General features: G+C 42.0%; 3 protein-coding genes across 12 annotated transcripts in view; all 3 read right to left on the bottom strand.

Moving 5' to 3' along the window:
- The window catches only part of lipeb (lipase, hormone-sensitive b), a 28858-nt gene extending 18084 nt beyond the window's left edge, over positions 1 to 10774 (bottom strand). Inside the window, exons 1-3 of one of the 4 annotated variants that reach the window (XM_052065026.1) lie at positions 10519 to 10666; positions 4378 to 4418; positions 722 to 963 (exon numbers count right to left, since the gene is read on the bottom strand). In XM_052065026.1, the coding sequence (XP_051920986.1) occupies positions 722 to 961 (240 nt within the window). In that variant the 5' untranslated portion in view covers positions 962 to 963; positions 4378 to 4418; positions 10519 to 10666. Of the gene's footprint in view, positions 1 to 721; positions 964 to 4377; positions 4419 to 10518 lie in introns of those variants that run through there. The other 3 variants (XM_052065027.1, XM_052065028.1, XM_052065029.1) reach the window with 3 other exon arrangements.
- A 492-nt stretch (positions 10775 to 11266) lies between these two features.
- On the bottom strand, positions 11267 to 14140 carry cd79a (CD79a molecule, immunoglobulin-associated alpha). The gene is made up of 5 exons (XM_052065328.1): positions 13954 to 14140; positions 13017 to 13349; positions 11874 to 11989; positions 11728 to 11790; positions 11267 to 11534 (listed from the first exon to the last, which is right to left on the bottom strand). Exons 1-5 carry the CDS (start codon positions 13997 to 13999, stop codon positions 11442 to 11444), a joined length of 651 nt encoding a protein of 216 aa, XP_051921288.1. The 5' UTR covers positions 14000 to 14140; the 3' UTR covers positions 11267 to 11441.
- A 629-nt stretch (positions 14141 to 14769) lies between these two features.
- arhgef1b (Rho guanine nucleotide exchange factor (GEF) 1b) overlaps positions 14770 to 17212 on the bottom strand; it is a 31650-nt gene continuing 29207 nt past the window's right edge. For 6 of the 7 annotated variants that reach the window (XM_052064981.1, XM_052064980.1, XM_052064983.1 and 3 more), the window contains one exon: positions 14770 to 16982. The gene's annotated coding sequence lies outside the window, so the exon portion shown is untranslated. Of the gene's footprint in view, positions 17077 to 17212 lie in introns of all 7 variants that reach the window. The other variant, XM_052064982.1, reaches the window with a different exon arrangement.

Here is a 17212-nt window from a genome sequence, read left to right as displayed (position 1 = left end):
TGCTTCAGCTGCAAATTTGCACCGAGTGTGGGAATAAGAGAGGCCTTCAGGTCTGCTCTATTTCGAGAAACTGATTTCATTATATACATGGTAAAAAAAAAAAAAAAAAAAAATCACAATCAAGGCTTGATCAAACTAGGAGACTTAATATAGACCGTTGGAAATTGTGATGCGTAAAAGCAACCCAGCTTGGGACTTCTGTCCATATAAATCTGGGCTATTGTGAGGAATGAGAGGGACTGATCGTGGCAAACAGGGAGAGGCATTCATTTTGCTGCTCGGTTTGCCTTATTCACTTGTGGCGGGGCTGCCGCTTTCGAAGGTCACCGCGTTTCATCGATAACTGTGGGAGATAAAACACTGCGAGTATAGGAGGGACGGATATACTGGACTGCCGCTTGCTGCAGGAGTATATCTAACCTGATTTGCAACACAAAATCAATTTGTGATACAAATGAGCTGACCTTGAAAGAAAGCCGTCTCCTGCCAACGGGAGGCCGGAGAGCGAGAGCGGAGGACAAGGATGCCTAAGCTGCAGGGTCCGTCGAAAATATCGGCAGTCTTACCGACATATATCGTAACGGGTGTATCAGGATGTTGAAGTGAAGTTTGTGTAATGGATCTCCCATCCTATTTTTTATTTTATTTTTTTCGTTTAAGTCGCTCAGGCCACATGCAATCATAATCTCGTCACTTTCGGGCGCGTGTGCTTGCGGTCTACCTTGACGAGAGAGCGATAGCCGTTGGCCGGTATGTGCGGGTCGAAGTCAAAATGGTGGTAGACCGCGGCAAAGCCCGAGATGACGGGTTCCAGGCTGCGGGCGTGTTCCTGGATCAGCTTCATCGTGTCCACCAGCAACCGGGCCGTGTCGTTCTGCGGCCCTTTGGCCCCCCCCGAGAAGTAGGTGGCATTCTCCTCGCACACGTTGTACAGGGCCACAAAAACCGCCTTGGTGTCCATCACTGCAAGAGACAAAAGACACAAAGGCAAATTACCACTGGGACGGGAGATATTTTTTGCTGTGCCCGAGTTGTTTTTTTTTTATATATTGAAATGGAAGCCGGCAAAAAGCCCCTGAAAGCCAAACGGCAGTGCAGGGAACCGCGAAAAAGTTTTTGTTCCACGAGAGCCAGACAAAAACATCAAAACAAGCACTAATAGAGGAGTCCCGCAGGGATGGGCATTGAGGGGCCGACACAAAGAGCTGCAAAGTCTCGTTTTGGATCGCTACGTGGCATGCGCGAGGGCGGTTTGCACATCTATGAACTCTCAAGGAGCCGCCGGTCCCCGACTCATTTGAAGAAATGCGATCCTCATGAAAAATATTTCTGGTCAAACAATAGTACTTCAATAATTCTTGCATGTGATCCAATTGGATCATAGATACTCTGTGATCAGCTGGCCTTTGAATTTTCTGAAGAAACAGGACACCGTTTGATGAAATTGTTTGGATCCAAATGATTTGATCGAGAAACCAAGATACAGGATTATTTTTAAACATATTTCGCATCGGCTCGTCTACGTCGCTCCTAAGGCACCTGCCTCGAACCGCACAGTCATCAACAGAGAGGCCTTTTTGTGCGGCCGTATGCGGCAATGACGTACGGCCCCACGCTGAATGTTTCGATACGGATCGAGGGCAACGTGAGCCCCGCAGGGCCACTCGGGCCAGGGATGGCAAGCAAGACTGTGATTATTCAGCATTGCCGATCGGTCACAGAGACACTGTGGAGTCCGCCCTGCCAACAGTGTCCCTTGCTCTGCTAAATGAAATGAAAGTGAGATTTGTTTCTCGGTAAACACGCACATGCACACATTGGTAACTCATCCCATGACTTTGATAAGATCTGAGAGAAACTTTGCATCTTTCTGATAGAGCAGTCAAACCCACCCCCCCCCCCCCCCCGCCCTCACATATCTTCCCAAACATACTCCGAATACGTACAAAAATAGTCAGTGGGCCTCGGGGGACACTGGAGTGTAACATCTTAAATATGCGTCAAAGTGAAAAGGTCAAAGCCATTTGCAAACAATGCCCAAATTCTAATTAATCAGGCTGAATGCTTTCGAACCCTCAAACAGAGTATGCAAGTCTGTTGCACAACCAAGGAGATACATTTCAAGAGTTCTGTCAGCCATTCTGCCTTTGGGCTGAGAAGAATTCACCGACTTGAACGACAATGTCAGTGGGGAGTTCATTTAGTCCAGGGGTGCCCCATTAGATAAGATAAGATATCCTTTATTCGTCCCACAATGGGGAAATTTACTAATTTACCTAAATTTGTAAATTTGGAAATTTACAAATTTAGGTAAATTTGTAAATTTACCTAAATCGACAGGATTTAGGTAATTATTAGGTAATTAGTCTAAATTTTCAGGATCGACAAATTTAGGTCGATCCTGATCTACCGGTAGATCGAAGACCGGTCCCAAGTAGATCCGAGGAGTGTCGAGGAGAAAAAAAACAAAACAACCAGTTGTGTGTCTTTGTACATGTTAGTAATATATTATTTGTGTTAATGTACGCTGCACCCTAATCATCCTATCAGTCTCATTTTCACAAAAAAAATGTTTTAAACATAAAATAGAGCAGGTTAATCTTAAATTTACGATGGCGTGTAATTACGTCACCGGAAGTTGTTAGCGCCAGTAATGGTAGATCCCGGGAGGTTAGTTGATCGAAAAGTAGATCTTCGGTCCAAAAAGTGTGGGCACCCCTGATTTAGTCGTTTGTACTGGAACGGCGCTGGATGGAGCTAAATACCGTCAGGTCACCAAAAGTGATATGCAAGCATGTCCCTCTTTAGTCAAAGAAATGTTTCCTTCGTGTCAAAGGTAATATTTTGGATTTATATGACGGGGAAAAAAAAAATCTGCCACTCGTGATTAGGAAAGCCACGTCTCAGTCAAAATAGACCAGAGAAATTAACGCGACGGGCAGTTAAAATGTAATCAGTCATGGTGGTGACAAATGGCGGAAATTTGATCAGAAACACCGGTTAATAGCGAGCGCCGGAATGCAGGAAGGGACGAGTCGGCGCTACATGAATCAATTACCAATTAGGAGCCTCCAATTGAGCCTTGGGAAAAAAAATGCTCACCTTTACCAAAGCGATGGAAAGAAGTTCAGAACGTGAATCCCAAAAGACAGATTCGATTGTTAAACGCATACGGGAGCAAAATGTCACGGCCTCTTCCGTGACCAGATCAATATTCTTCAAATTATTCTTCACCACAAATATGTGTTGCCTGTGTTGTGCGCACCTTGGCCTCCGGGGGCAGTGTGGTGCGCACACGCAGCTAATCAGTGTTTTTCTCGTGCCCTAATCTACAGTAATGTACAGTAAAAAAAAAAAAAAACATCAGCGTGTCAAACCATACCTGTGATTAGTCAAATTTTTTTTGCCAATGTTGTGATCAAATACACATTATTGATATCCTTAGATTAAAATGTTGATGCTAATTCTGTTAGCCTGTCTCAAGCATTCCACTTAGTGTTATCATTAAGCAAGCAGACGTTTTAAGACAAAGCTAAATCGCCGCAGAATGTTTAACTCTCAAATTCCCAGTTTTGACCTGATTTGATCTCTTCCAAGTTTCTGTCTTGACTTGATGTCAGTCTTGGTCTCAAAAGGTGTCAAACTGAAACGTTTTCGTCTCTGGTGCAAAAATCAAGACCCTGATCTCACTGTTTCAATACTTGGGGTGCAAAGTGTCCAACTCTTGCGTCGGATTTTCACTGCAGGTGACAACCAAACATCTTGAACGCTTTCAGTTTCGCTTTCATGTTATCAGGTTCTCGGGTGCATGAAAGGGTTAAAGCCCATGACTCTAAAAAGTGTGTATCAACGCCGGTACTCTCTCAAGTGAAACGACTGAGTGCAAACTAAGCGTTATCGTGGCTTCAACTTTTTAAATTCCGGTGCAGCGCAAAATTCCCCAGCGTGGGACAAATAAAGGTTGTCGTATTTTATTTGTTCAGTACAGCTCAGTTGTTCTTTACTTTTACAACTATTTCAAACATTTCAGTAAAATGTGTTTCACTGTGTCGAACTGAACTAATGCAAGTAGTTTGTCGTCCCCCCCGGCCTCTCCAATATTTACACACAGTCTTGATTTTCAAACTGCATAATTTCACCACGGCTTGCCAAAATATGAAATACTTGAGAGCCAGGGATTGTTTTAGATGGTACTGGGTTTCAAAAAAAATTAAAAAAAAGTCTGAGAACCGCCGCCTGAAGCTAACCACAAGTCTTACAAAGCAACATTGTAAACATGAAAATGATTTCATGGATGTATCGACATACTTGCGTGCTCGCGAAACAAAATTATGATAGAGATGTTTAAAAAAACAAAAAACAAAAAAAAGACTTTACCAGCATCTGTGTTCAAGCTTCTGTCCTTGTCTGTGTCCCCTCTTGCGAGCGTGGAGAAAAAAGAAGATAAAGGAGTGAGGAGGAAAGAAAGGAAGGAAAGGAGGGAGGAGGGGAGGGATCGGCCAACGGAAAGAAGAGACAGCTTTCCGGTTTTACTCTCACAGCCTCGAGTGGATATCTTGTCGGGAGCTTCCCCAGATTCAATTTGCTCGACTCTCGCCACTCGGCTTTTTAAACGGCACTGCCACAGACAAGTGCGGCCCCCACTCCAGCGCCTCCGTGTGACAATTCCCTTCGCCATTGGCTCTTTGGAGTATGTGGCTCCCCCTTTGACATTCGACACAATTGGCAGGTGATCCGGGAGGGAGCGTGACCGATACGGGGAAGAGCCGCTAAGAAAACATTCAGTTTTTTTTCTAGCAAACATTTTCTTCTCGCAAACAAACTTTTTTTTGTCCCACATTTTCTCACTTCTGGAATTATTGGAGCGACAAGTCGCTCCAACGACTCGATCAATGGTCAGGAAAAATAATGGATACCGTCTTCACGACCGCAGTTTACAAGTTCAGAGTTGGCAATTTACATGAGCATTGATTGGGTTATTTTTATCAAACAGTGCTTGAAAATACAACATTTCTAGAACACCATTCATTTACTTACTTTAATCTGGAAAATTTTTAAAAAATAATTAGCGCCCTCTTTTCTAAAGCGGATCGGAAAATGGATGGATGGATGTGATATAAGAAGAAGTGTAAATATTAGCCAGCATCTTTGTAGTGGAATGTGCCCTTCAATTGCATCTAAAATCCTCCACAACGAAAACACTCACAAAAAAAATTAAAAAAAATTAAACAATAAAATGCAGAAGGTCCATGACATATTTGCTGCCCACACTGCGCTTCTCACCAATAATCGTTGCCAATTTGCACTCGTTTTTCGGGCAAGTGTCAGCGTTTAAAACATCACGGTCATTTTGACCTGCTGACATCTCGGAATTTGGGCCTGCAAAGTTAAACTGTTTAATAAAGGTATTTTTTGACCACGTTTTTGTTCAGCGATATCCCACAAAAACGCTCCTCCAAAACGTCACCTCCCCCAACTTTAAACTAAATTTCTCTGCAACCCATCGCACAGATTGTCAGAATTCTTGGCGCGTTGAAGTGACTGCTCCAACCAGATTCAGCAATTTGACAGACTGTCATTTTGGGTAAATCTTGTCACGTTGCTCATTTCAGTCTGTTTCAATTTCCAGGTTGAGCGAAACGGCGTACGGCTTCGCGACCGAGAAGTATTCTCAGTGACAACCGAGCACGAGTATGAAATCCCACCATGAGCTCCTCACTCAGTACTGCAGTGGGGTTATCTTCATGGGAAGTTGTGGTTTCTTTCAAGGACATGTGTCAAACCGAATTTCTTCAGATGTTTCATCAGATCGCGTGTGTTGAAAGTGATTAATTCTTTTCGTCGCCTGTTGACATTTTATTTTACTAAAAGACAGAGTAAAGACAATTTCCAGTGTTTGCATTTTAGCGAGAAACGCAGTTGGCACACATGATTTGCCTTTGCGGGCCACATAAACCGGTGCGGCAGGCCAAATCTGTCCCTGGGCGTTGAAATTGAAACTGGAGCTTTCGAGCGTAACACAGTCGGCTTTAATGTTGTTGTCCGTGTTTACCTTGCAATTATTGACACTCCTTTGACTTGGCTCCGGCTTGTCCTGACCACAAATATGTGTTGCCTGTGTTGTGCGCACCTTGGCCTCCGGGGGCAGTGTGGTGCTCACACGCAGCTAATCAGTGTTTTTCTCGTGCCCTAATCTACAGTAATGTAAAGTAAAAAAAAAAAAAAAAAATTTAATTCTGTTTAATTCTGTTAGGCTGTCTCAAGCATTCCACTTAGTGTTATCATTAAGCAAGCAGACGTTTTAAGACAAAGCTAATTCGCCGCAGAATGTTTAACTCTCAAATTCCCAGTCTTGACCTGATTTGATCTCTTCCAAGTTTCTGTCTTGACTTGATGTCAGTCTTGGTCTCAACTTGATCTCGAGGTATTGGTCTTGACCCGGTCTCGGGTCTTCAAAGCCTTATTCTGAACTTTTTTTTAAATTTTTGATATTTTTGGCCTCAAAGTCTTGGTCTTGACTGCTTCAAGTATCTTGGATTTTAACTTGATTTCAAATCCTTGTTGTCTTAGTGCTCACTCCACAATGTCATGGATGGATGGACAACACAAAGCATGTTTCCCCACTAGTGAATAATCCACAGAAAACTCGAGATGCCCTTCAATTCAAGGAAAGGAACCAGAAATATGCTTGTTTCTTGCAACTGAGGTGAACCCTGCACTGTTTTTGGTGATCTGCTGCACCCCAATGGACTGGAGCGGGTATTGCAGAGCAGTGTCTTATAATACAATACAACACAATACAAAACATCCTGATTTATATATGTCCTAATATGGAGGTGCTGTGAACTTGCCAATAACAAACGAAGGTGACATTCCGTGAAAAATGAAATCATGATAAAGTCACTTGGAATCCATTTCGCAAGATGTTTTGGTTTACATAAATGATTAGGCTCGGGGATATTTGTCATGATTGTAAAACCACAACGAACAAGAAAATTATGCCATGTCTGTACAAATATTTTTTTTGCGGCATGGATCTCGGCGGAATATGTGACCCTTCACCCGCTGACTAATACACACACCCACACACGCACATGCTTAACTGTCAATTTCAGTCGATCGAAGGGGGACGGCGGTGAATAAAATGTCACGAAAGTCATAGCAGAAGCATGAAACGAGCCACACGATTGGACGTGTATCATCATTTACGGTACCGATAGAGTTCATTCTCATTCTGCAAATGCAATATTTGTCAGAATAGTGTTAAGACCGGTGGGTTTGGTTTAAGTGGGTTCTAGGGCTGAAAAAAAGTCACTTGCAATTTCGCCGAGTTTGAAAGAGTCCACATTAAAGCATGTCAAGACGCTCATAAAGGAACTGTATAATAATTGGATACATTGCAAGATTCTTTCTTATGTGGCCTGTTGCCTTTTTTTTTTTTTTGGGTGTGAATAGCACATTTGTGATGGGGCCTTGTCTCAACAAGAATGAAGAATGTGACTTCCTCACCAAAAGGAACTGCAACCTGGAACCTCTCGTCTATAATTGTCTTACTGGGAGTATGCGCACGGAGCCAATGCGCACACGGCTATTGTTGCATGCTTCCTGTTGTTCAAGTTGATCTCGTGCGCACTTCTGGGACAGGGGTCACCGCTCTCCATCCACCCCACGCTGTGTGCTCCTCTTCTACCCGCAACTTGTTATTTTTTTAAGTGGCCTTTCACGCATGTCTTGCAAAGAAGAGGACGAAAGGGAGGACGATTTGGGTTCTTGTCGACCCATCGACAACAAATAATTCAATTTTTCGGTCTTTCATGCTGCGGCACAGAAGATAGTTGTCAGTCCGATTATGATTTCAACATGTGAAACTGGTTTGAATTACTCAACTGCCCATTGAATGTTAATATCATGGACATCAATATCAACATAGCGACTTTAACCAAGTCTACCACTGCTCGCTCGAACAAATTGCAATCCCTCCAGCCATAGTAGGGCAGACACAAGCCGCCCGTCCGCTTTCAAATCACTTTCTACAAAATAAAAGCTGTCATTTGCCACAAATGACACTCAACCCGCAGATTGGCTCATGGGCAAGTCAGTTAGCAGCTGGCCCTGTACTGTTGCCCTGGCAAGAACCAGATTGATATGTGAAACACTCAAAAGGAATTCCCTACAGCATCAAACTGGGACAGTTGCGACGTGATCTGCTCGGGAAAGGCGGGGCATTGAGTAGAATACTTGCGGCAACTTGTGCATGCCGACCAAACTTTTGTTCCGACCAACCCCTGCCAGCATGTGCCTTGTTTTGACTAGCCTAGTTGTTATCGAGTTGTTGTGATTGGCACAGATGGCATCCTGGCTGGTTGAATGATGGTTGTGACTGTTGCACTGTAAATATGCGGATAAAGGCCGTCTTAAATAACACGACGTTGATTTGTGAACGTCACAACCGCATATCCCGCCCCGAGACACACCGTTGCTTTGTGGTGGCTGTAGTACAAATCAGCAGTCTTGGGACAATATTGATTCATGGGGTGTTGTGACCATACAAACACTGCGAGAATTCCACTCGCAGGCATGATTAAGACACAGTCAACCTCCTAAGTCAGCAGGCCTGCGGATTTCACGGTAACGATCGTTTCCGGTAGCGCGTCGTTTCCGTGGGATCATTTTTACGTGTTGCTTTCTAAATGAAGGATTTAGATTGTGGCGAGAGAAAAAAAAAAACAACACCTAAAGGTGTATTACTTACAACATTTAAGAAATGTCGGATTTTTCATCCGAATCATCCGAAGAAGGGCGTATCACTAAGCTCACGTGTAATGTATGCGCATAACACAAAAGAGAGATTCGACGGGAGGCTGAAGTTGGTCATTAGATCTAAAGGCTAATCGCTATGAAAAATATGATGAAACAGTCTTGAGTTACTTTATGATTTACTAGTTGTCAACATGGTAACTTTATGAATAAAACATTCATCACAAGCTGTAGTCATACTAATGTTAACTAATAATGATGTGTGGTAGATTCTTTGGTCAAATTGATAGTAGATTACAAAGTGCGTCGTCTTGGGGTTGCAAAGAGGACGTCAAGCCATAATCAATACTATAAGTCCATGTATAGTAATAAGGTCGTTTTTTAAAAAAAATGATTCATCACATGATTGTAACCATTCAAAACCTATTACATGGTTTTGTATTAATAAAGAGGGTGAGGAGCCATTGAAATTATGGTTATTTACATCTCAGAGTTTGTGGTATGCTGTATTCATGATGAGTGCAATTAAAATGTTAAACAACATATTTTGATCCATTTATTTTATTGAATAAATCTGAAGTACACAGCTGCTGATGTAATTATGTTCATTGTTAGTGGGTAGTTTTCAAACATTTACCCATTAAATATTAGACTTTTGAGTGTCAGAATTCTTGATTATGAATATCAGTTCAAATCGAAAAATGGGTTCCCATGATGAACGTTTACGGAAACCAAAATTATTTATCGTGGTTTCCCATTGTGTAATCCAACAGAACCGAAAAACGGTTTCTGTTAAATTTCTGAAATCCTCAGGCCTGAATCATTCACATTTAGTCACAATTGTACAAAGTGAGTATGGTGACTCCAAGTGGACAAAAATAATCCCTGCACCTCACGTGCATACACTGTATTAAGGTATTCTATGCGTGGCGCTTTAAAATACATATGACTCACTGCATCTCCTGTGGGAGAATTTGCTTCTAAATTGGAAGAACCGAATGTTCACCAACGTGCAGATGCTTATTGACACTGCAAGCAAACATCCTCAGTGAACCTAACCCTTTTTTTTTTGTGGAACAGTGGCAGGAAACCACAATACCCATGGACGTAAGCACAGGCAGAACATCCATCACGCAAACCCATGGGAAGAAATGACTCACGTATGAGCAAAACCTCGAAAGGTGCCACTCCCTGTAGAAAGCGACTCTGGAATCGGACGATGCACACAAGAATATATGTGAGGACAGAGGATGCAAAAGTGAATAAGGGTACAGTTGTGTCACGAGCCATTTCCTGTCTTGACTGACGTCACGATTGAGAACTTGGGAAACATCACTATGACTAACAACACGCACACAAACACGTAAAAGGGGCACCAATGTAAATGACTGTATTTTTTAACCGTACCTACTCTGATGAGTCCTGTCAGATTCAGTGGCTGAAAGTTGGGACACAAAATGGAAAAGTAAGCATAAACCTACGCCTCGGAACACTATGAAGGCTGAAGGGGGTGCTGGTTGTCATCAACACGAAGGGGCAAGGAAAAGGGTGGCGCACATTTACTTCGCAACGGACAGCGACGCTTTCATAGCGTCACAAGCTAAATTGTTTTGATGTGTGGAGCTAAGCGGCTAACGGCTTAAAAGCCAGCTGCGGGAGTTAGCAGCTAAACTAGCAAGCAATTGAAAGTATGTTAGGGGCGGGCTCGGACGAGACGTCATTCATGACAAAAAAAAAACATAAAAGAAAGACCCGACTCACCCACTGGAGCCTCTTTCTGTTTAGACGAACGTCTCCCGTTGACACCTTTGTCGAACCTGCCGCTCCCAGCACTCTTCTTGCTCGACGCCATGTTCTCACGCTCCTTGTTGACTCGCCGCCGCCGCCAGCAAGCAAGCGGGCAAGACCTCTCCCTACCTGCCTCGCGGGGCGCCGAAGCTCCACCTATGCATGCTTTGCTATAGCCAATGGGAGACGGCGTCTCGGCACGGCAGCCAATCGTGATAGGTCCATTGATTGGACACGAACGTGGCGTCATAGAGTTGTCGCCAATAACAACAATATTGTTGTTGAACAATAAATGGGTTGTTAATACAAATGTATACACGCAACGACATTTATGCAACACAAAGAAAAAGCACAGTAAAAATCAATGACATTTGAGCAAACGACATTCAAAAATAATAATAAAATTCAAAATGCATTAAAATGAGCTGATAAAAATTTTAATCGCTCTAAAATACAGCATTTTCAAGACTAAAGAAACAAGTCAAAATAAACTCGGCTAAAAGTAAAACATGAAAATAAAAATGATTAAAAATGATAAATTGGTGATAATGATAACAATTTAAATGAATTAAAATAAATACAACAAAGAGACTATTAGACATTTTTTTAGAAAATCATGAAAAAAAATCATAGTACAAAGGGTGGTCTCGGTGTGCAATTCTAAAAAGACATCCAAACCCTCAGCTGCTACATAAATCCCCCCCCCCCCCCCCCCCCACTCAAATGCTCATGAAGTACAAATCACAAACTAGAGATGCGGACACTAAATTGTTGGATACCAAAAAGCTATGCATGCCATCTAATGGCTATGCAAACATCACATGCACTTTAATAAACAAGGACTCCAATTTCTGTCCTTCCTCACCTCCCCTCTAATTTCATTTCTTCTGTTCCAGTCATGGGCTCTCCAGCTGGATTTCTTCATGCCGATTGGCAACCAGATCCTGGTAGAGGCTCGCTGCCTTGTCACAGTCATCCAGATTGAGGCCCTGTGGATGAAAGTCAACATTGAGTAATCATCATATTCAACAAAATATGTACAGATTTGGAAAACACTTGTCAAGGCCTTTACTCAGGGATGTCACATAATGTTTTTTTGGCAAACAGATTTTTCACCTTGCTGGAAATTAATTTTGACCTAATGTAAAAAAAAAAAAAAAAAAAAGAGTGGGAGTGTCCAACCTGATAGATGTTCTCCTCTTCCCTCTTTGCCTTCTTTTGCTTTAGTGCTTCAAGTTGCTTTGACTGAGAGAAGAGGGAAAAAAGTCACAATCGGCGCTTCATCTGTTGGAAATTATTGGTGTCGCTAAATTCGTAACCAATCTGACTTTGCAGAGGAGTGTGGCCGAAGGCACCAGGACGCACAGAAGTAGTAAAATTCCCTCGGCCATTAGGATACCGTCTTTGGTCTTTTCGCTGAGGTTTATCGTCTTCTTCAGCGGCTCTAGATGCACACAAACATTTGGGCAAATTTCAAGGTATATCAGCATTTATCCCGTAAAATGAAGTCGTTTAGGTAGAATCATCCTGGCAATTCCGGATATTGCCAGCATATACACAGAGAAACGGTGCAAAAATGCCACCAGCGTCACCAGAGCGAGACTACTGAGACTCTCGGGTTTACTTGAAATTGCTTGATTACACAAGTGAAGCATTTAGAGTGGAAAACAAAGTCTAGTCGATATGAACGGCATGAATGGACAATCAGACTGTTAGGTAATGCTTATGGCATAATCCTCCGTAGCTTGTTTCACATCAGCAGCTAATGAGATTAGGACAAAAAAGCTTCATTTTCACCATGAGAAGGGCCTCCACTTAGCACACTTGCAGCCTCCAAAGAAATGAGCGGGAGTGATTTTAATGAGCGCATGCTGCAGAGTGCAGATTAGCTAGACAAGCAAATACGGATGCTAACACTGACACAACAACGCGGAGTGACTTTAACAGGATTTATGGCTTATGAGGTGTTAGCACTGCTTCGCGTGCCTTTGACTCCCATCTTTGCACGCCACCTCACTCGGAGAAGACTGAAGAGGACTTGACATTCATTAACTTTCAGCAAAACCTAAACTGGCCTTTAATTTTACTGACAATAAAGTTGTATTCAATAATGCTCCCAGTTTTCATTCTTCTTTCAAAATTTACACCGTCAAACAAAAACGGTGTGTCTAAACCATCTTGTGGTCGTCCATAGAATTACACCCTGAACACAATTCCTGGACAGTGAACTTCTGTGTACATACATGTGTCTTTGAGAGGCGGGGCTTAGCAAAGTACTGTGTGACATCAAGTCTGCGTGAGTGTTTGGGTATGAGCTGTGGCCAACAGCAGCTGCTAAATGAGCGTGCTCAATGTGTGTTATACAGGTCGACTGGCTTTCAAATGGCTGAAAATTATAACGGTCAAGGCATTCCACTAAGCAAATACATATAAAAAAGATCAAATCAAAATGAAAAAATGTGTTTTCTTACTGTAAACCTGTAGGTAGGTGCCTGGCGTGATGATGGTGGTGTCGTTGAACCAACATCTGTACAGGCCCGTGTCGACCACTTTCACCTCACTAAAGGTCAGGGTCCCGCAGGTGACCCCGGCGTACGTTCTGAAGCCCGACCTCACTCGGTCTGACGCAGGCACCAACAGCGGGACGGCAGTGCCATTGTCGGGCTGGCGGTGCACGAGCCACATGGTTTGGGGGGAGGCTGTGCCGGTCCGGTAACAGCACTCCAGCACGGCCCGATGGGACAAGTGGACCCTCAGCCAAGGCCTGTCCACCTCCAAGGATACCTTCACCCCGATGGAGACCACTAACACAAAAGGTACACTTAAACTGATCAATCTGCAAATAGAGCTTTCCCACAGGAAGTGACTTTCGTTATCTCATTTCAGAGACGCAATAAAAAAGTGGAAATACTGTACCAATAATAAAATTAGTAATTTGAAAAGTACGCGTCAAATGATGCTTTTGTTATTGTAAAATTTTATATACAGTAAATTAACGTGTATACACAAAATTGTTGCCGTTTTACGATTTTGTGTTTTAGTATTTAAAAAGGATGAATACGATCAGGAAAAAAATGTTTACATAAAGCAGCTTTGCATGTGTTTTTAAATGAATGCGACGAAATTTTCAAGACTTGATTGTATAAATGAGTTGACTCGGAATGACCATATATGGTCAAACACTTGGCAGGTCACAGAAGTGGAACAAGAAGGCGAAATATAATATTAAAAAAAAAAAAAGAAAGAAGGCAAAAAACAAACAAAAAAAACACCAACAAATTTACCAATAATCGATTTTAAACTATAAATTAACCTTTATGGGATTGTTCGATCTTTACATTTACCACCGCTACATTTATTTTACATCCTATTTTTAAAATGTAATTAAAACAAAGTGATGGGACTTACCTGCTATGCAGCCAATGATAAAAAAAATGCTGTGGACCGTGGCCATCGTGATGATGTAAGATCTTGGATGATTACACGGCGAAGAGAAAAAACTTCTTGTTGTAACAAAATGATCTGTCTATTTGTTCTGACAGGATTTACGCTTCAGTGACCATGAAACATTTGCATAAAAGTCCCAACTGCTATTAAAACACACACACACACACACACACACACACACAAAAGGACAAAAGTCGCAACTGCTATTAAAAAACACACACACACAAAAGGATCAGAATGAAAACAAACACTAGAACTATTTGAACTTAATGCCAACTGCTAGCATGATGTCCGTTTTCAAATGGGAACTGAAAAAAGGCTAACATACAAGCACCTGATATGTTGACATAAAAAATGAACTGGTTAAATGCTAACAAGTCGATAGTTTAACATTTAACATTGAGAAAAATAGAGTGCCAACATTCTTCAGTCGGATTCTATTTCAAATTAGAACTGCTAAAAAGCTAACATGCTACCAGTTGGTACACTAGCATACAGTGCGATAATAAATATAAAATATTTGCTTATCTAGGCCAATAAAGGATTAAATCTGGGGGGTGTTTGTCCTCGAGTTGTGTGTTCACAGTGATTAATTAACACAAATATTTTTCCGAGGTGAAAAATTCTTCAAGCAGCAATCTGGAACAGATTGTGTTCATAAGAATTTCGAACTACTCCAACTTTGTCAAGAGAAAATCTTTATCTGCTGAATCATGAAAACAAAACAAAGTGCTGACTCCCAAGTCATTGGTATAAAACAATAAAAATAAAAAAAGAGACACTTATTTCCCCAATTTATTAAAAAAAAAAAACTACGTACCACATTTGTTTTCCTTAAAGTGTACATCATTTAAACAGCCTCAGTAAAATCAAAACCCAAAATACACAGTATACTTCTTGCATAGTCATCACGTATAAGAGACAAATATGGTACATTCTGGAAATATAATACAAGTTGCGAGCTATAAATTCTCATTGTTTGGCCAATTCCAAGACTCTATAGAAATGGTAACATGTATTATGTGAACCCTCCCCCACCCCCCACCCCCCTCCATCCAACAATACAATCATAGTACGTTTTCAACCTCAAGCGTTTGGCACATCCAAATCAAATTCATACGTCATACGATCAAGGTCTTCTCCGGTCTGCGTTTTGGACTGCGTCACAATTTGCCGCCAAAAATGATTTTACATTGGGCACCCTTTCTGCTCTATTTTGGGTTTCTTTCAAATACATTCGAAATAAGTACTCTGTTTATTTGCGGGGCAGGCACCACGTGGAGAGTTAAAAAAAAAAAAAGTGTACATGAAATAGGAGCATCATTTTTGCCTCTTTGGTCCGGCACTGCTTAAGAAAATCACCAATGTAAATGGTGTTGAAGACTCATGTCAGTCATCTGCAAGCGTAGCAGCGCTGAGCCCTCCGGTTTTACCATTGTGGACTATTCCCAAAAATAGCAACCCTTCCTTCTGTGGAATTACGATGCCGTGTTTGGAGGACGGCATTGATGAACTTTATGTCTACATTCGTGATGTAAATGAAGGTTGATTTTGTTAGAGGGGCATCAAACAAACAGTCACAATTTTTACTACTAAAATTAGCTTTAAAGAACGTGTTTGCATAAGTCTCCACACTTTGATTGATCGGTTTTGGTAGGTGCTGCTGTTTTTGGTTAGCAGCGGAGTTGAAATGGTTGTTTATATTTGGTCGGTACAGGCATTTATTTTTCATTTCATTATTTTTTTTATTTTAAGCGTCACATTTGATACGATCAGCTTTAATACTGCACGAGTCTGTAGTAAGACGCGACACTACCGTTTCTTTCCCTGAGGGAGGCATTCATTTTTCCATAAGTGGATAACACCGGTCGATCTATTGGAAGGGGTGACCACAATTTGAGAAAATATGGTATTGCCTAACTTTCCGATCCTACTCCGACATCGTCCGCTGTTCTGATAACAACTATTATCGACTTGCATCTTCTTCACTCAAACCAAACTCCTGACACGCGTTTACTCCGTTGCATTTGTTCTACTTCCTATGTTAGCTTTCACGTCTACGTCAACGCTCTCGGTTGGGCCCAGCGCTGACTCGAGTCCACTCGGGGCAAAAAAACCAAAAAGGAATAAATAGCAGTCAACACAAAGAAGATCTCCATTATTAACAGCTTTGTTGGGTGAGCCCTATTTCGTAAAGACAAGTGTTACGGTCAGAAGCGTCCAGAAAAATCAACAACCCCCACACATCCACACGCGCCTTTTACTCGTCATCACTTTCAACGCTAAGAATAAAAGATGTGCATTTTCGTTGTACTTTGGCAAAGAAATAACACCGTGCAGCTTTTTGTAACAACGGCTTCCTAAGGCAACTTGCATGTTTTCTTTTAGTTTTTATTTTTTGGGAGGGGGTAGTATGAGTGATTTCTTGTGATTCATGATTGACTTGACTTGATTCCTTCAGCGGGGAATATGTGAGGATCAAGCACTTCCTCTGAGGCAAGAAAAAGGATTGATTCTGTCGCTTGTTTTTGGAACCTCTCTGCAAATAAGCACTCAAAAGAGGTCCTTATATTTTTGGCTCTTTCATATCCGTGCAACGCGACACAATGTTACGTTGCACTACGCTAGGCAGCATAATGCTATACCGCCACGCAACGTTGCAGAATGTAACACGCCGTTAATGTTCCGTAACAGAACGCTAACACACCGCGCTTTGTAATGTTACGGAGCACAGCGCTACGCAAATCAGCGGAATGCTGCGCTGCATAACAGTCGGCGATGCAACATCATGCTACAATGTAGCGTACACAAGCGCACACATCCCACAGCACTGGCCGCAAAAGCCATTTTCCTCCCCTCGCTCGGCTTCCAGCAAATATCCAGGACATATCAGAGCGTTTTCTTTGCGAAGGGAAGGCTCGCCGACGTTTTCGGAAAAGCTTCTTGCACTCCAAATCAGCACCAGTTAAAAAAAAAAAGAAAAAAAAAGTCTAAACAGAAAAAAAAAAAAACAAGGATTCATCAGTCAACGCTTCATTTGAAGGCATCACAGTTACATAGGAGCAGATGTTCTACACACTGCACCTTTAGAGAACAATTAAAATAACACGATTAGAAAATTATTTGAAATAAATTGATTTCCACAAACATCAGAGTTTGACAGCAATATTATATTGTATGTATCGCGATGCAGCCAGTAGGATGGGTGGTGGCGGAGTGA

This window comes from Hippocampus zosterae, chromosome 5 (genome assembly GCF_025434085.1).
Source record: "Hippocampus zosterae strain Florida chromosome 5, ASM2543408v3, whole genome shotgun sequence".
In the NCBI taxonomy this organism is placed as follows: Eukaryota; Metazoa; Chordata; class Actinopteri; order Syngnathiformes; family Syngnathidae; genus Hippocampus; species Hippocampus zosterae.
This window is presented reverse-complemented; position numbering and strand designations above follow the sequence as displayed.